Source organism: Canis lupus, chromosome 19, assembly GCF_011100685.1.
Source record: "Canis lupus familiaris isolate Mischka breed German Shepherd chromosome 19, alternate assembly UU_Cfam_GSD_1.0, whole genome shotgun sequence".
NCBI lineage: Eukaryota > Metazoa > Chordata > Mammalia > Carnivora > Canidae > Canis > Canis lupus.
The window spans coordinates 24385486-24399788 of record NC_049240.1 but is presented as its reverse complement, the minus strand read 5'-3'; the positions used below and the strand labels follow the sequence as shown (position 1 = coordinate 24399788).

Genomic DNA, 14303 nt, shown 5'->3' with positions numbered 1-14303 from the left:
AAGCACTCACCCACAGCTTTCCTTCATAGTGAACACCCCTATCTTTCCAGAGGAGGATCTGAGCATTTGAGTGTCTTGTCTCCCTGGCCCAGAATCAGACCCACTTCCCACCAGACTCAGCCAGGCCTGGTAGCCCTCAGTGGGCTGCACCCAAGGCCACGGTCAGGACCAGGCAGTGTTGGCCTTCAGAGCAGAAGGCACTAACCATCTGCTCCCTTCCCCAGACATACACAGGCTCCATTCTGATGGCCGTGAACCCCTTCCAAGTGTTGCCCCTCTACACCCTGGAGCAGGTACAGCTGTACTACAACCGTCACATGGGCGAACTACCACCCCATGTCTTTGCCATCGCCAACAACTGCTACTTCAACATGAAGAGGAACAAGAGGGACCAGTGCTGCATTATCAGGTGGGGCTCAGGCTCCCCATGTTCCTGATGGGGATCAGGTGGGCCAGGCACACTGCCTCTGACTATCTGGTAAAGCAGGGAGCACCTCCTCTCCCTAAACCTCTCCCAACCAGCACACCTACGAGGCCTGTTTGATTTAGGGGTTCCCATTCACCTGCAACCACTCTCCGCAACAGCACACCAGCTCACCTGCACCTGACCCCTACTGCCCCCCCACCCTGACAAGTCCCTCCAAGACTTCCTTCCTGCAGAACCTGCTCTTCCACTGTATCAGCAGAGCCTGGACTGCCTCACCCTTCAGTAAATATTTCCCAAGACGAAGAAGGAAAAATGGGGAGAGCACATTTAGACATGAGACTCACAATACATGCTTGGGGGCTCAGGGGTCAAACAGGTGAGGTCAAACTAAAAATAAAACATCTCTGGGCAAGCCTCAGGTGAGGACAGAGGTAGCAGAAGCTCTAAGAGCCAGCTCTCAGGTTGCTAGGGCCCAGAAGGGACATGTCCTCCAGTCCAGGTCCTGACCCTGCTTCAAAGGTCCTCTGCCTGGTCTGGCCTCCCAGCTTCCTGCACAGGCCCTCCTGGTATGGAGGGAAGTGGGGGAGAGAGGGAAAAGAAGGAGGAGGGGGAATTTGCTTCCAGGGCACATTGCTTAGAGTTATAGTAGAGTCCTTTGTTCATTCATTCATTTGTTCATTCATTCAAGGTTCCATCGTGCTCCAGCGGTATGCCCCGCATTGTACTACTATGGGGAGACAGCAGCAGATGAAAGGGATTAAAATCCCTACATTATAGAGTCTACATTCTAGAAGGGGAGACACACAGGCAATAAATAAGCCAATTTCTTAGGCAGGTAATGAAAGCTTTGAAGAAAGACACTGCAGGGAAAGAGGAAAGACAGTGATGGGGCTGCTGCTCTAGGTGGAGGACAGATGAGGCATGGCCTCTCTGAACAGGGTGTTGGCACAGAGACTAGAATGAAGTCCTATTGCATAGATGATCACATTTACTGTTCTCAGCAACCTTCTGAAGTAGATATTCTTATTCCTGTTTTACTGTTGGTGGCAGGGAGCAGGGGGTAGGGGGGCTTACCACTAGAGAGGCTGAGATCCTTTCCCAGAGACACACAGTTGTTAAAAAGGGAATTTAAACCCAGGACACTGGAAAAGAAGACAGAGAGGTGTCCTGGGGTGACTTCCACTTCTTGGGAAGTGCATGGAATTATGTGCCAAGGAGGGTTGGTGCTCCATCTCCCATCTGGGCTCTGCCTGTGTGCTCCCAATCTGCCCCCCAGTACTGGGAGGACCAGCCTCACCACAAGAGGCCTCTCGAGCAGAGCTGAGCCCCAGGCTGGCCTGGAAGCTGGTGGAGGTTTGTTGATTGGACTGATTTGGCTGGCATTGTAATTGTGAACACTTTTAATCAAAACTTTTTTTTTAATTAATACTTTCAGATGAAATAATATTTTTCTAAGATTTGCTTCAAAATAGTACGGGATGGGAAATAAAATTGGCCAGGAGTTGAAGCTGGGAATGGGACTGTGGGAGTTTATAATGCAAACTGTAAGGTGTGAGAATCTCCCAGGGATCTTGTGAAAATGCAGGTTTTGACTGAAAAGAGCTGGGTGGGCCAGGAGTCTGCATTTCTAACCAGGTGACAGGAATTGCTTTTATTAGCAAGACACTATTCAGCCTCCATGTGTAATGTTTGACATTTTCCATAATGAAAAATAATTTACACAAAAGTGACATGCAAGCCTTAATAACAGTAATAGTAATCACTACAAACCCGAGTGTGTCCTATATGCCAGACATGAGTATATTTTTAACCTAAACTCCCTAAGAAACTTCAAAAAAACTAGTTTTCATATCTCACCATTATGAAATTAATATATCTTGACTATGAAAATTTTACAAAATTTCAGAAAAAATATTCTCCAAAAAAAATTCCTTTACTTTTGGGGAGTAAAGGCTTTTGCTACCCACTTAGTTAATTATACTGAGTAGGGATTCCTGGGTGGCTCAGCGGTTTGGCGCCTGCCTTTGGCTCAGGGCGCCATCCTGGAGTCCCGGGATCTAGTCCCATATCGGGCTCTCGGCATGGAGCCTGCTCCTCCCTCCTCCTGTGTCTCTGCCTCTCTCTCCCTCTGTATGTATCATAAATAATAAATAAGTAAATAAATCTTTAAAAAAATTATACTGAGTAGTAAGGACATTTGTCATTTTACTGTACCTAATAAGCATTGTCCACATTATTGAAAACTCTGTATAGACTTGATTCTAATGGCTGCATAATATTCTCTGACCAAAGGGACCATAACCAATCTCCCCGCTTTATGTTACTTCTAATTTTCTGCAATTGTTAGTTGTTGTTGTTGTTGTTGTTTTAATAATCTCTATACCCAATGTGGGCTTAAACCTACAGCCTTGAGTTACATGCTCCACCGACTGAGACACCCAGGTGCCCCTGACTTTCTGCAATTGTAGTGATAGATTTAAAATGTTTTAATGACCAGAAAGCTTTGTGGAGAAAGCTTTTTCTGATTCTGGGATTATTTTCTTAGGCTAAAGTTAGGATAATTCTGAAGGTTTTTGCTACCTGTGCCACATTGTCTTTCTAAAGGACCAATACAGTTTCCCCTCTGCGGACAATATAAACTCAGTGCTCACAGAAAGGATGTTGAATGTCCAGTCCTGTTCACTCATCTGTAGTTACTGAGCACTGGGCCCATGTCACTAAAATGAACCAGACACACAACGCCTCAGGGGCTTGCATTAAGGCAGGGCAGAAAAGATGAATCACACCAATAACTAACACAAAGTAGACAGCTGAGACCCACAGTGAAAATGTGGTGGAATGTGTGCCCAGGGAAGGGGAGTTTCTGTTCAGACCAGAAAGCAGGCCTGTGGTGGGTTTGCAGAACAGTTGAGGGTATTGAAGAAATGGCCGTTTTATTGACTGATGTCCTGCATGCTCTCTTTGCAGTGGTGAGTCTGGGGCAGGGAAGACAGAGACCACGAAGCTCATCCTGCAGTTCCTGGCCACCGTCAGTGGCCAACATTCCTGGATTGAGCAGCAGGTCTTGGAGGCCAACCCCATCCTGGAAGGTCAGTGTTCACCCTCCACTGGCCAGCCCTCCTCCACAGGCCCTGCAAGCTGGAACCTTCCTGCCAGGAGGTGCCCATGGGGAAGGACAGGATTGTAGCCTGTCAGGACAGGAAAACGAGCATGGGGTGGATGGTAGTGTGGGGGTTCTTGGGAGACACAAAGGGGAAAAAAGTAATGAGCTTACAGGCTTTCATTAAGTGTGTTTTCCACAGGATCATCAAAACAAGTATTCCTTTTAAATAAGGGCCCTGAGATGAAATTGGTTTGGGAAATGTTGAATGTGTCAGTTTAGGTCACCAGGGAAGCAGTGGCTAAGCTGGTGTTAAGACCGCAAGAGAGTGGGGGTGTCTGGGTGGCTCAGTGCATTAAGCATTTGCCTCTGGCTCAGGTCATGATCCCAGGGTCTTGGGATTGAGTCCGGATCTAGCCCTGGGTCTGGCTGCCTGCTCAGCAGGGAGCCTGCTTCTCCCCCTCCCTCTGCTTCTCTCCCTGCTTGTTCTCTCTCTCTCTCTCTCTCTCTCTCTCTCTCTCTCTCTCTCTCTCTCTCTCCCCCTCAATTTCTTTCAAATAAATCAATAAAATCTTTAAAAAATATAGAAAGAGAGAGAGAGTTCTACTGAGGGGTGATCCCTGAGCAAGATGAAGGGGGAGGTAGCAGGAAAAGACAGGAAAAGCATCAGGGATGCTTGACAGGGATACCTGTAGGACACTCAGGAAAGGGAAGAATGGAATAGGGCAGGATGAGATTCAAGCTACGTGCAAATTTGCCAGGTCTTGGCCATTCCAAGGGGGAGTTCAGAGCAAAGTGCCCATTCGAGGAAGCCTGCATTGGGCACAATGCCAGGCCTTAGAGCCCCCTTGCTCAGTCTCTGCTAGGGGCAGCCCAGAAATGTGTGACTTGGACCCCAGTGACCAGCCACAATCAACACGTTTTCTCTGTTTCTTTATAACAGAGTAAAAGTTCACCTTTGTCTATGTCCAGTGTGCGTTTTGACAAACTCATGTAGTCATAGAATGCCCATCATAGTCATGATATGGAATGTTCCTGTCACCCCAAAACTTCCCTCATGCCTCTTTATAGTCAACTCTCTTCCCAGCCTCAACGTGTGGCAACCACTGATTTGTCTTTTTCTCCCCCATACAGCTGACCCTTGAACTACACAGTTCAGCTACAGTTCAAAACTACAGTTGACCCTTGAACAATGAGTGTGAATTGTGCAGGTCCACTTACATGCAGATTTTTTCCAATAAATACAGTACAGTACTAAAAATATATTTTCTCTTCCTTGTGATTTTATCAATAATATTTTCTTTTCTCCAGCTTACTTTATTGTGAGAATACAGTACATAATACATATAACATGAAAATGTGTTAATTCACTATGTTATCAATAAGGCTTCCATTCAATAGCAGGCCATCAGTAGTAAAGTTTGGGGGAGTCAAAAGTTATATGCGAATTTTCAACTGCACGAGGAGTTAGCACTCCTAACTCTCACATTGTTCAAGGGTCACCTATAGTTTTATCTTTTCCAGAAGGTTATATGAATGAAATCATATGGTTTGTCGTCTTTTGAGTCTGGCTACTTTTGTTAGCTTAATGGATCTGGGATTTTTCATGTTGTCTGTATCAATAATTTGTTTCTTTTATGAATATAGCAGTGTCACAGTTTGTCAATTTGCCAGCTGAAGAACGCCAGGGCTGTTTATAGTTTTTAGTGATTATGAACAAAGCTTTACAGACAGTTGCACACAGATTTTGGTATGAACATGTGTTTTTCTCCTGAATAGGCAAGTAGGAGTGAAATTGTTGGGTCACATGGTGAGCCATTTACCTTTGTCAGCAACTGCCAAAATGTTTCGCAAATGGTTGTACCATTTTGCATTTCCATCAGCAAAATACAAGAGTCCTAGTTGTTTTACATCCTCGTCAGCATTTGGTACTGGCTGGGTGGCTGTTTGCTACTCCAATAGGCATGGAGTGGTGTCTCATAGTTTTAATTCAAATTTCCTTACTGGATGATGAGGTGGAGCACCTTTTCATGGGCTTATTTCCTATCTGCACATCTTCTCTGTATCTATTCAAAACTTTTGCCAATTTTTAAATTGAGTTTTTTCCTCATTAATGAATTATGAGTTCTTTATATATTCTGGAGACAAGCCCCTTAGAAGATACATGTTTTGCAAATATTTTGCCCCCATCTTTATTTTGGCCCTTCTTTTTCTAACAGTGTCTTCCACAGGCCAGAAGTTTTTGATTTTCATAAAATTCAGTTTATCTTTGTTTCTCTTATGATCATGCTTTTGCTGTTGTATTTAATAATCTTTGGGGCATCTGGGTGGCTCAGTCGGTTAAGCATCTGACTCTTGATTTTGGTTCAGGTCATGATCTCAGGGTCGTGAGATTGAGCCCCATGTCCAACTCCACGCTAAATTTTCTCTCTCTCTCTCTCTCTCTCCTTCTGCCCCACCCTCCTCCCTAAGGAAAAAAAAGAAAAGAAAGAAATCTTTGCCTAAGGGAGATTTTCTTTTATGTTTTCTTCTAGATGTGATACAGTTTTAGCTTTTACATTTAGGCCCATGATCTATTTTGTGTTAATTTTTTCTATGGTGCAAGGTATGAATCGAGTTTCTGCTCTTTTCTTACTTTTTTTTCTTTTTCTTCTTTTCTTTCATAAGGATACCCAATAATTTCAACCCCATTTGTCAAAAAGACCATTCTTTCTGCATTGAGTGGCCTTTGTACCTTTGTCTATAATCAGTTGATCATACACGTGTGGGTCTGTTTCTGAGTTCTCTATTCTGCTCTATTGATCTCTCTGACTACCCTTCTGCCAGTGCCACACTGTCTTGATGTCTGTAGCTTAGTTCCATATCTTGTCAGTTTTGCAATCAGGTAGCACACAACCTCCAATTTTGTTCTTCTTTTTCAAACTTGGCCATTGTAGGTGCTTTACCTTTCCATACACACTTTAGAATCAGCTTATCAATTTCTACCAAAAAGAGCCTACATCAGGTTCTTTCTTACTTTCTTTCTTTCTCTTTCTTTCTTTCTTCCTTTCTTTCTTTCATTTTATTTATTCATGAGAGATACACAGAGAGAGAGGCAGAGACATAGGCAGAGGGAGAAGCAGGCACCCTGCGGAAAGCCTGATGCGGGACTCAATCCCAGGACCCCAGGACCATGACCTGAGCCAAAGGCAGGCAGTCAACTACCAAGGCACCCAGGAGCCCCAGGTTCTTTCTTGAAGAGAGATCTGCCACTGGGCCAAACAACATGTAGTCAGTTTCCTGAGCATAGCTAGCCCGTTTTGGAGACTCTGCTCTTTGTGGGGATTTCTCAAGGGGGAGACCAAAGAACCCTCTTCCTTCTCATGGGACTAGTGCTGTATAGTGGTATTTTCAGCCTGCATCCCAACCTACCAATGGGTCATGAAATTAGTCTTTTAGGACAAATTAAACTAAATAAATAGAAAATGCCACTCTTGGTTAGAACCAGTACTGAATATTTTCTTTTAATTATGTGTACAGGTAGGGATGTGTATGCAGGAAGACACAATGCAAAGTGTTTTTCTTATGGTGGGTCACATTATAGAGGCTTGCAGAAAGAGCTCTTGCAGAAAGAGCTCTATAAAATGCACTTTGGATCATGTTGCAATCCAAATGCCTTCAGTCTGACCTCCTCCTCTGATCCTGGTCCCTGCCAGCTGTTACTACTCCCCCTGCAAGCTTGCCCTCTCAAACCCAGCCCCTGCTTCAGCCTGACCAATCTGTAAAACACAAATCTGTTCCCATACTCCCCAGAAGCTTTTGTGCCTCCCCCATTTTCCACAGACTAATTCCAAGCTTCTTAGCCTGGCACTCAAGTCTTAATGCTACTAATTAGTTCCATCTATCTTCCACTGCTTTCCTCCTGTGGTTTATGCTCCAACCAAACTTCTCACTCTGCAAACATACCTCATGCCTCCTGACATTTGTGCCTTTACTTGCACTTTGCCTTCCTCTCAGCATACTCTCAGCTGCCACCACTTTCCAGTGTAGTGCTACCCATCCTTCAGCTCTAGGCTCAGCCACCTCCTCTTAGAAGCCTTTCCAATGATGCCACTAAAAGTAAATTTTCTCCTCTCTGCTCCCATCGTGGGCATCACCCTCTGCCTTCAGCCTTCGGAAATGCCAAGACAATCAGAAATGATAACTCAAGCCGCTTTGGGAAATATATCGACATCCACTTCAACCCCAATGGGGTGATTGAGGGCGCACGCATCGAGCAATTTCTCCTGGAGAAGTCCCGGGTCTGCCGGCAGGTGAGGCCTCCCCTCTGCTGCATTGGTCCTGGGGAAATGTCCACCCACTCCAGGACCAGGAGCCAAGGAATGAGGAGGCTTCCAAGACAGGCTCCTTTCCAGCACTCTCAGACCTCCCCAGGAACCTCTCCAAACCTTCATGGGTCTTAGTTGGTTGCCACTGAACCCTGGCCGTACCCTGAGATGGGCCAAGGACCCCTCAAATTGAATAATGATGGTCTTTTCCCAGTATTCAAGAAGAAGAAATGCTGAGATTTTCCGTTTTGATTTTTCCATCCATATCATGTTGCACATTCTTTGGTGCTTATGTCCACCTCTACCAGAATTAATTCTAATGCCAGGCCAGTCACCAGCTAAGGAACTGGATCCTGGCATCCCCCCCACCCCCACCCCTTGCAACATTAGGCAAGATGCCTTCAGGGCTGGGAGGAGCAGTGGAGATGCAGGGAAGCGCCCAGGGAGCTGTGTGTTTGCTGGGCTTGGTGGGTGGACTTTAGCACGGGGCTGTGGGCCTGAGCTGGCCTTGGAGGCCCATAATGAGGCCATCGACAGAGCCGAACGACCCTTGGTCGATGCCAGAGCCACATCTGGTTGCCAGACCTTGGGACAGAAGCTGGGACGGGGCTGGACAGGGGCAGCAGTCCTGAAGCCCCACAGCCTCAGGGGGATGTTTGCCAGGCTCTCTGGAACACCTGCCCCTCCAGGCTCCCGAGGAGCGGAACTACCACATCTTCTACGGCATGCTCCTGGGGATGACCGCGGAGGAGAAGAAGCTGCTGAGCCTGGGGACGCCCTCCGAGTACCACTACCTGACCACGGTGAGGCCCGCCCCGCCCGCGCTGCTCGCCGCGTCTCCCTCCCGCCCTCCTCCCTCCGGTCGTCCTCTCGGCCCCGCCCCGCCCTCCCCGCCTGCCTCCCCCTCCCCTCCCCCACCCCTCCCCCACCAGGTGTCTCTCAAGAGCAAAAGGAGAAAGAAGAGGAAAGCGAGTACCTGCTCCACCTGTGGTTTACCGCCCAGAAAGCCCTGGGGGCGGGGATGGAGGGTTTCCCTTTTCCATCAGCCAATCCACCCTTCTGCTTTACCCTCGTCCGTCCGCTGCCTTATTTTCTGCTGAAGGGATATCCTTCCCCACAAACCTCAGCCTCCTCCGGTTCCAGCAAACAAAGGCTCCGGCAGGTGATGGAGGGTCGTACCCATGCTTCTTCTTCCTCGATTTCATTCCAATCGCCCATCCCTGTTAGGTGCCCCTAGAGCTCGCACCCCCACGCCTGGAACAGTGCGACGGGAGAGGCCTTCCAGCTCCAGGGTGTTGAAAAGGGGGTAGAGGAGTTCCACCTCTTGAATCTCTCCTGCCCAACCCCTCCTATGTTCACTGCCTGAAGCCCTCCTCATTTCCTGCCTGGATCTTGGTGATCCTTTCCTTCCACATCCTCCCTGTCACTGGACTCCATTCCTAATTTACAATCCATCCTGCAGACCTTCCACACTACAAGTCTGACAGATGACAGCTCAGACCCCCATTCTGTAGGGGCTCCCTGTGGCTCCTGGTTTTCAAGCGCCTCCAGCTCCCATCATCCCTCCACACCTCCCTTTGACTGTGACCCCAGCTTCCTTGCAAGCTAGTCTCTACCTCACAGCCGGGCTCCCCCTGTTCACTGCCTAGACCACTGTTCACTGCTGCTATGAAGAACAGCACGGAGAGCCAGCTCCGGTTGCACCTCCAGGGAGCTTTCCCTCACTTTCCAATAGAGCTGGTCCTGGCCCCCTTTGGTCTCAGCACCAGTTAAGAGTGTATGACACCACCATTTGCTTTCTGCCTCCCTTCTTGGATGCGCAGCACCCCAGGCAGGGCCAGGTCTCTCCATTTATGGAATTCCCAGCAAGTAGCACAGGGTCTGGCACATGCGGAGCCTTGGAACGTGTTTGTTAAAGGAATAAACTCACAGGATTCCCCAGAGAGGATAAGGCAGGCATTACTGTGGATGAGTGACAAATAGAGGCTCAGAGAAACGGAATGATTTGGCTAAAGCTACACAGCTTCCAAGTGCCAGTGCTTGCTGCAAAGTCCAAGCTTGCTATGTCTGTCATCATGATTCCACCTCTGGGAAGCACTTGTGTGTATTTTCTGAGCTGGGGTCTCCAGATGGCCTCTCAGAGTCCACCTAGAGCCTATGAAGTGCCACTTATTATTAGGGACCCTTGTCTGAGTCCCTGACACATCTCTATCTTGCTAGCCCTATGATGGAGGAGGTGGGGTGTAGGGTGACCGCCAGAATGTTGAAGTGCCTGATCCTGCAGGGAAACTGCACATCCTGTGAGGGCCTCAATGATGCCAAGGACTATGCCCATGTTCGCTCTGCCATGAAGATCCTCATGTTCTCCGACTCTGAGAACTGGGACCTCAGCAAGCTGCTGGCAGCCATTCTCCACCTGGGCAATGTGGAGTTTATGGGTAATGCTGTTCCCACCCAAACTGCCCTCCCTGGGGAGGAAGAGTAGGGGGGCCTGGGGCAGGAGGAGGAAGAATCTCTGGGAGTTCTCACCTCAAGAGCTTGCCAAGGTCACATGGTCTAGCCCTGTCCTGGGAAAATGCATTGAAAATTATCGCTATGATTTTGGAGATCTCGTGGGGTTAGAGGGAAGACGTCAAAGCTTAAGGCTCTCTAAAGATGAAAACTCTGATCATCGCCCAGCTTAGCTGGGACCCCCTTAGGGTAAGGGTGAACCAGACTAAACAAAGCCATGCATGAACTTGCAAACCCGTTTGTAAGCATCCAGGTGGCCTGGGCATTAGGGTGTCCTGACCTATTAGTGCCTCTAAGCATCTGATGGAAATTCCTCTCTGGAGGAAAATAACATCAATCTAGATTCCAAATTATTCCTTCAGACAGTTTTTCCAACAAAACATCTAACATGCAGCCAAAGGTAAGTAGGAATGAGGAAACAAGACATCATGAGCAAGAAGCAGCAGAAATACTAGACAATAGAAATAGGGCCACAGAGATTTCAGATGTTGGGATTATTAGACACAAATCATAAAGCAGCTATGCGTGGCTATGTTCAAGAAAAGAAAAAGCCACACTCGTAAATTTAGACAGGAAACTGGAAATGGAAAATGTGACATTATAGATTTTAAAAGGAGCCACAAAGAAATTCTAAAATTAAAAAAGTAATAATAAAAACCAAAATGAAGACATCAATAAATGGTTTTAACAGCCAGTTTTATGCACACGAAGAGGGAATGTGTGAGTGAAAGAAAAGTCAGAACACAGCATAGAAAAATTAGAGAGGGAGACAAATCATGAGAGACTCCTAACTCTGGGAAATGAACAAAGGGTTGCAGCAGGGGAGGTGGGGTAGCAAAAGGACGGGCACTGAGGAGGGCACCTGATGGGATGAGTGCTGGGGGTTATACTATATATTGGCAAATCAAACTTCAATAAAAAGAAATGCAAAAAAGGAACACAACACAGAGAGATAGAGGGCAGCAAAACATAGAGAGTAGGAGGTGTGGAGGACAAGTGAGAAGCTGTAGCATACCTTTACCTGACGTACTAAAGGAAAAGAGAAAGAGTGGGGCAGAGGCAATATTGGAAGGAGCTCCGGCTGGTTCTCTAGTTCATGAAGGATTCCAATTCACAGAGCAGTGAGGAAGGACAGACTTTACAGTAAACTATTCCATGAACTCGGACCCCTCTGTCACGCTGTGTAAGGAAATCTACTCCAGGCGAGTTGTTGTCACTGTGCCCATGTGATCTGTCACCTGAACTGGGCACTTCGCTGGTGACTGGTGGGTGCTGACATGCAGGAAGAGGGCATTGGGAAGTGAAAGAGTACTGCAAATGTGATGCTGAGGAGGTGAAACCAGGCACCAAAGAATGCAGAGCTTGTAGATCAGGCATTCAATTAGATCACACTTAGCACGAAGTCTAAAAACAGATGAAATTAAATGCTGTTAAGGGATTAATATTTAGATAGTAAAAGGATGATGCTGGGGAGGAAGTGGAGAGGAACCCAGTCTTAGCAGGAAAGGAGCATAAGGGCTTCAGGCGTTCACCAGGCTCTGTACCTTGGCTGTAGTAGTGGCTACATGATGTTAACTTAATCATTATTTACTATAACGCCCCTTTGGCTTCTATATACTTTTTTATCTGTAGGCTTTATTTTGTATCTGTATTTTGCACTAGGGCTGGGCATGGCTCACAATTGTGCTCTGTTAATGTCCACTTATGTGACTGAAAGAACAAGTAGCCACTTCCATGTACAGTGGAGAGCAGTGAAGGGGATCGATGGCTCATCTTCTTCCTTAGTAGACCCCACCCTGCCCACAGCACCAGGCTTCTCCCTCCACATGAGCCCTCACTTCTTCAAACTTTCCTTTGATGTGGGGCCATGATGTCGCTAAGCAGAGAGGGGGAGGCAGTCTGTTACATTCTTTCCCAGCTAAGGGGCTGCTCATCACCAGGGACATTGTCTCCTGGAGGTGGTGCCTCACGCCTAGGGACAATGGCCTCTAATAGGTGGATCTGTGGCTGCCTCTGGCTTGGGCCCTACTGGGGCTCCTGTCCCATCACTTCAGGCCACCTCGCCACTTGGGCTTACTGCTTCTATCCACAGCTGCAGTCTTCGAGAACCTGGATTCCTCCGACGTGATGGAGACGCCTGCCTTTCCCACCGTGCTGAAGTTACTGGAGGTAGCTGGCCATTGTGTCTACCAGCTTCCACCTCTGTGAGAGGCCCCAAGGGCCTGGGGTCACAGCCCCCAGACCCCAATTGCCATCAACCCTTCCCAGGATCCCACTCCTGCCCCCATCCCCTCTCCCAGGCTCTCAGCTCAACCTCCACACCCATCGGGGCACTGCAGTCCCTGGGGTGGGAAGCAGCATGAGCTAATCTTTAACATGAAATGATCGGTTTGGCTTTAACACACGTTTCTTCCCTTTTCTTGTGTCCCCCCTGCTCTTTGGTGGCCTTCACTCAACATCCTCACTCTCCACCCCACCTGGTCCCTCAGCTGTCCCCACACGGCCACATGGCCCAGTGCCCTTCCTCTGGACCCTTCCCTACCTCCCTTCAAGCCCTCTGCCTTCTCCATGAATTGTGCTATTCTGGAAAGTAGATGTGCTCATACCACGAGCCCTCCAGATTATTACACGACCAAATGGAGTCTTGCCTTGCAGGAAGACAGGCAGGCACTGGGTGGAGAAATATCTTTGCCCTAGGGACATCATAATGTCCTCCACATCACACTCCAGTGATAGCTCTGGTAGGAAGTTGATAGAATCAGAAGCAAACACACAAACAAGCAAAGCAATCACATTTTGCTGGAGTGGCTTCTGTTGGGGCATAGCCAGGTGCCAGTGGCCCAGTGTCAGAGCCCTCCCCACGCACTGTTTGCTCAGGTCTGCTTATGGCACCAGCCCTTTCCCCAGCCTCCAGGAGACCAGCACAGAGCTGGTAAACCAAGCAGCCAGCATGCCCAGGACCTACCCAGCTTATACACCTTCCTGAATATCCTGACACCCCGGTGCTTAGACCGATGCTCGACCAGGGCTGGCCCAGGACTCCGACTCCAGCCTCCATCTGGGCCTGGCCCTGTTGGATGGCCCCACAGGCATCTCCCACCCTCAGGTGTTTGGTCACAAGAGAGAACAAGACGTGGTATGAGTAGGTCATAGCCATGGAGCCAGGCCCTGCCCCGTTAGCTGTGATGCCAGCTCCCACCGGCTTTTCCAGGTGGAGTACCAGGCACTCCGGGACTGTCTGATCAAGCATTCCATCATCATCCGAGGGGAGTTTGTCACCAGGCCCCTGAACATCACTCAGGCTGCAGACCGGAGGGATGCCTTTGTCAAGGTACAGAGCTATGGGAGAAGGGGTCCGCGTGTCTCTCTGTTGGACATGGCTCCTTCTCCTGCTGGTGGAGAGCAGGAGAGAGCAGAGATAGCGGGGCATGTCCTGACTCTGCCAGTCACCTGCCTGTTGACTGCTTCCTAGCCTCTTTGGGCTTCAGTTTCTTGCCTTTCAAGTAGGGATAATACCCCTTGGCAGGTCCATGAGAGCCAGCGTGCATGCAGCCTTTGCCGGTGAACTAGAGATAAGGGGCAGCCTGTCTCTTATGTTTCAAAGGCCATGGGCTTTACCTCTTGTCTCCTCAGGGCATCTATGGGCACCTCTTCCTGTGGATTGTCAAGAAGATCAACACTGCAATTTTCACTCCACCTGCCCAGGACCCCAAAAATGTGCGAAGAGCCATTGGCCTCCTGGACATATTTGGCTTTGAAAATTTCCAGAACAATAGGTATGAAGATCTCAGTTCACCTGCTTTCAGACAATGGGAGATCAGCTTAGGTCCTCTCTAATGGAGCAAGCTAGAGGGTGACCATTCTTCCCGCTTCGAGGGACCCCTCATACATTCTCACAGATGCCAGAGTCGGCTCTGCAGGCCTAAATCTGTCTGCAGTGAAATGGTGTGCGTACCTC

General features: G+C 48.3%; 1 protein-coding gene across 5 annotated transcripts in view; it reads left to right on the top strand.

Annotated features, from left to right (window-relative positions):
- Positions 1–14303, top strand: part of MYO7B (myosin VIIB) — an 85956-nt gene that overhangs the window by 21515 nt on the left and 50138 nt on the right. For 4 of the 5 annotated variants that reach the window (XM_038564838.1, XM_038564836.1, XM_038564837.1 and 1 more), the window contains exons 5-12: positions 225–409; positions 3395–3516; positions 7677–7819; positions 8524–8637; positions 10119–10272; positions 12438–12514; positions 13557–13676; positions 13979–14121. In XM_038564838.1, coding sequence (XP_038420766.1) covers positions 225–409; positions 3395–3516; positions 7677–7819; positions 8524–8637; positions 10119–10272; positions 12438–12514; positions 13557–13676; positions 13979–14121 — 1058 coding nt within the window. Of the gene's footprint in view, positions 1–224; positions 410–3394; positions 3517–7676; positions 7820–8243; positions 8638–10118; positions 10273–12437; positions 12515–13556; positions 13677–13978; positions 14122–14303 lie in introns of those variants that run through there. The other variant, XM_038564840.1, reaches the window with a different exon arrangement.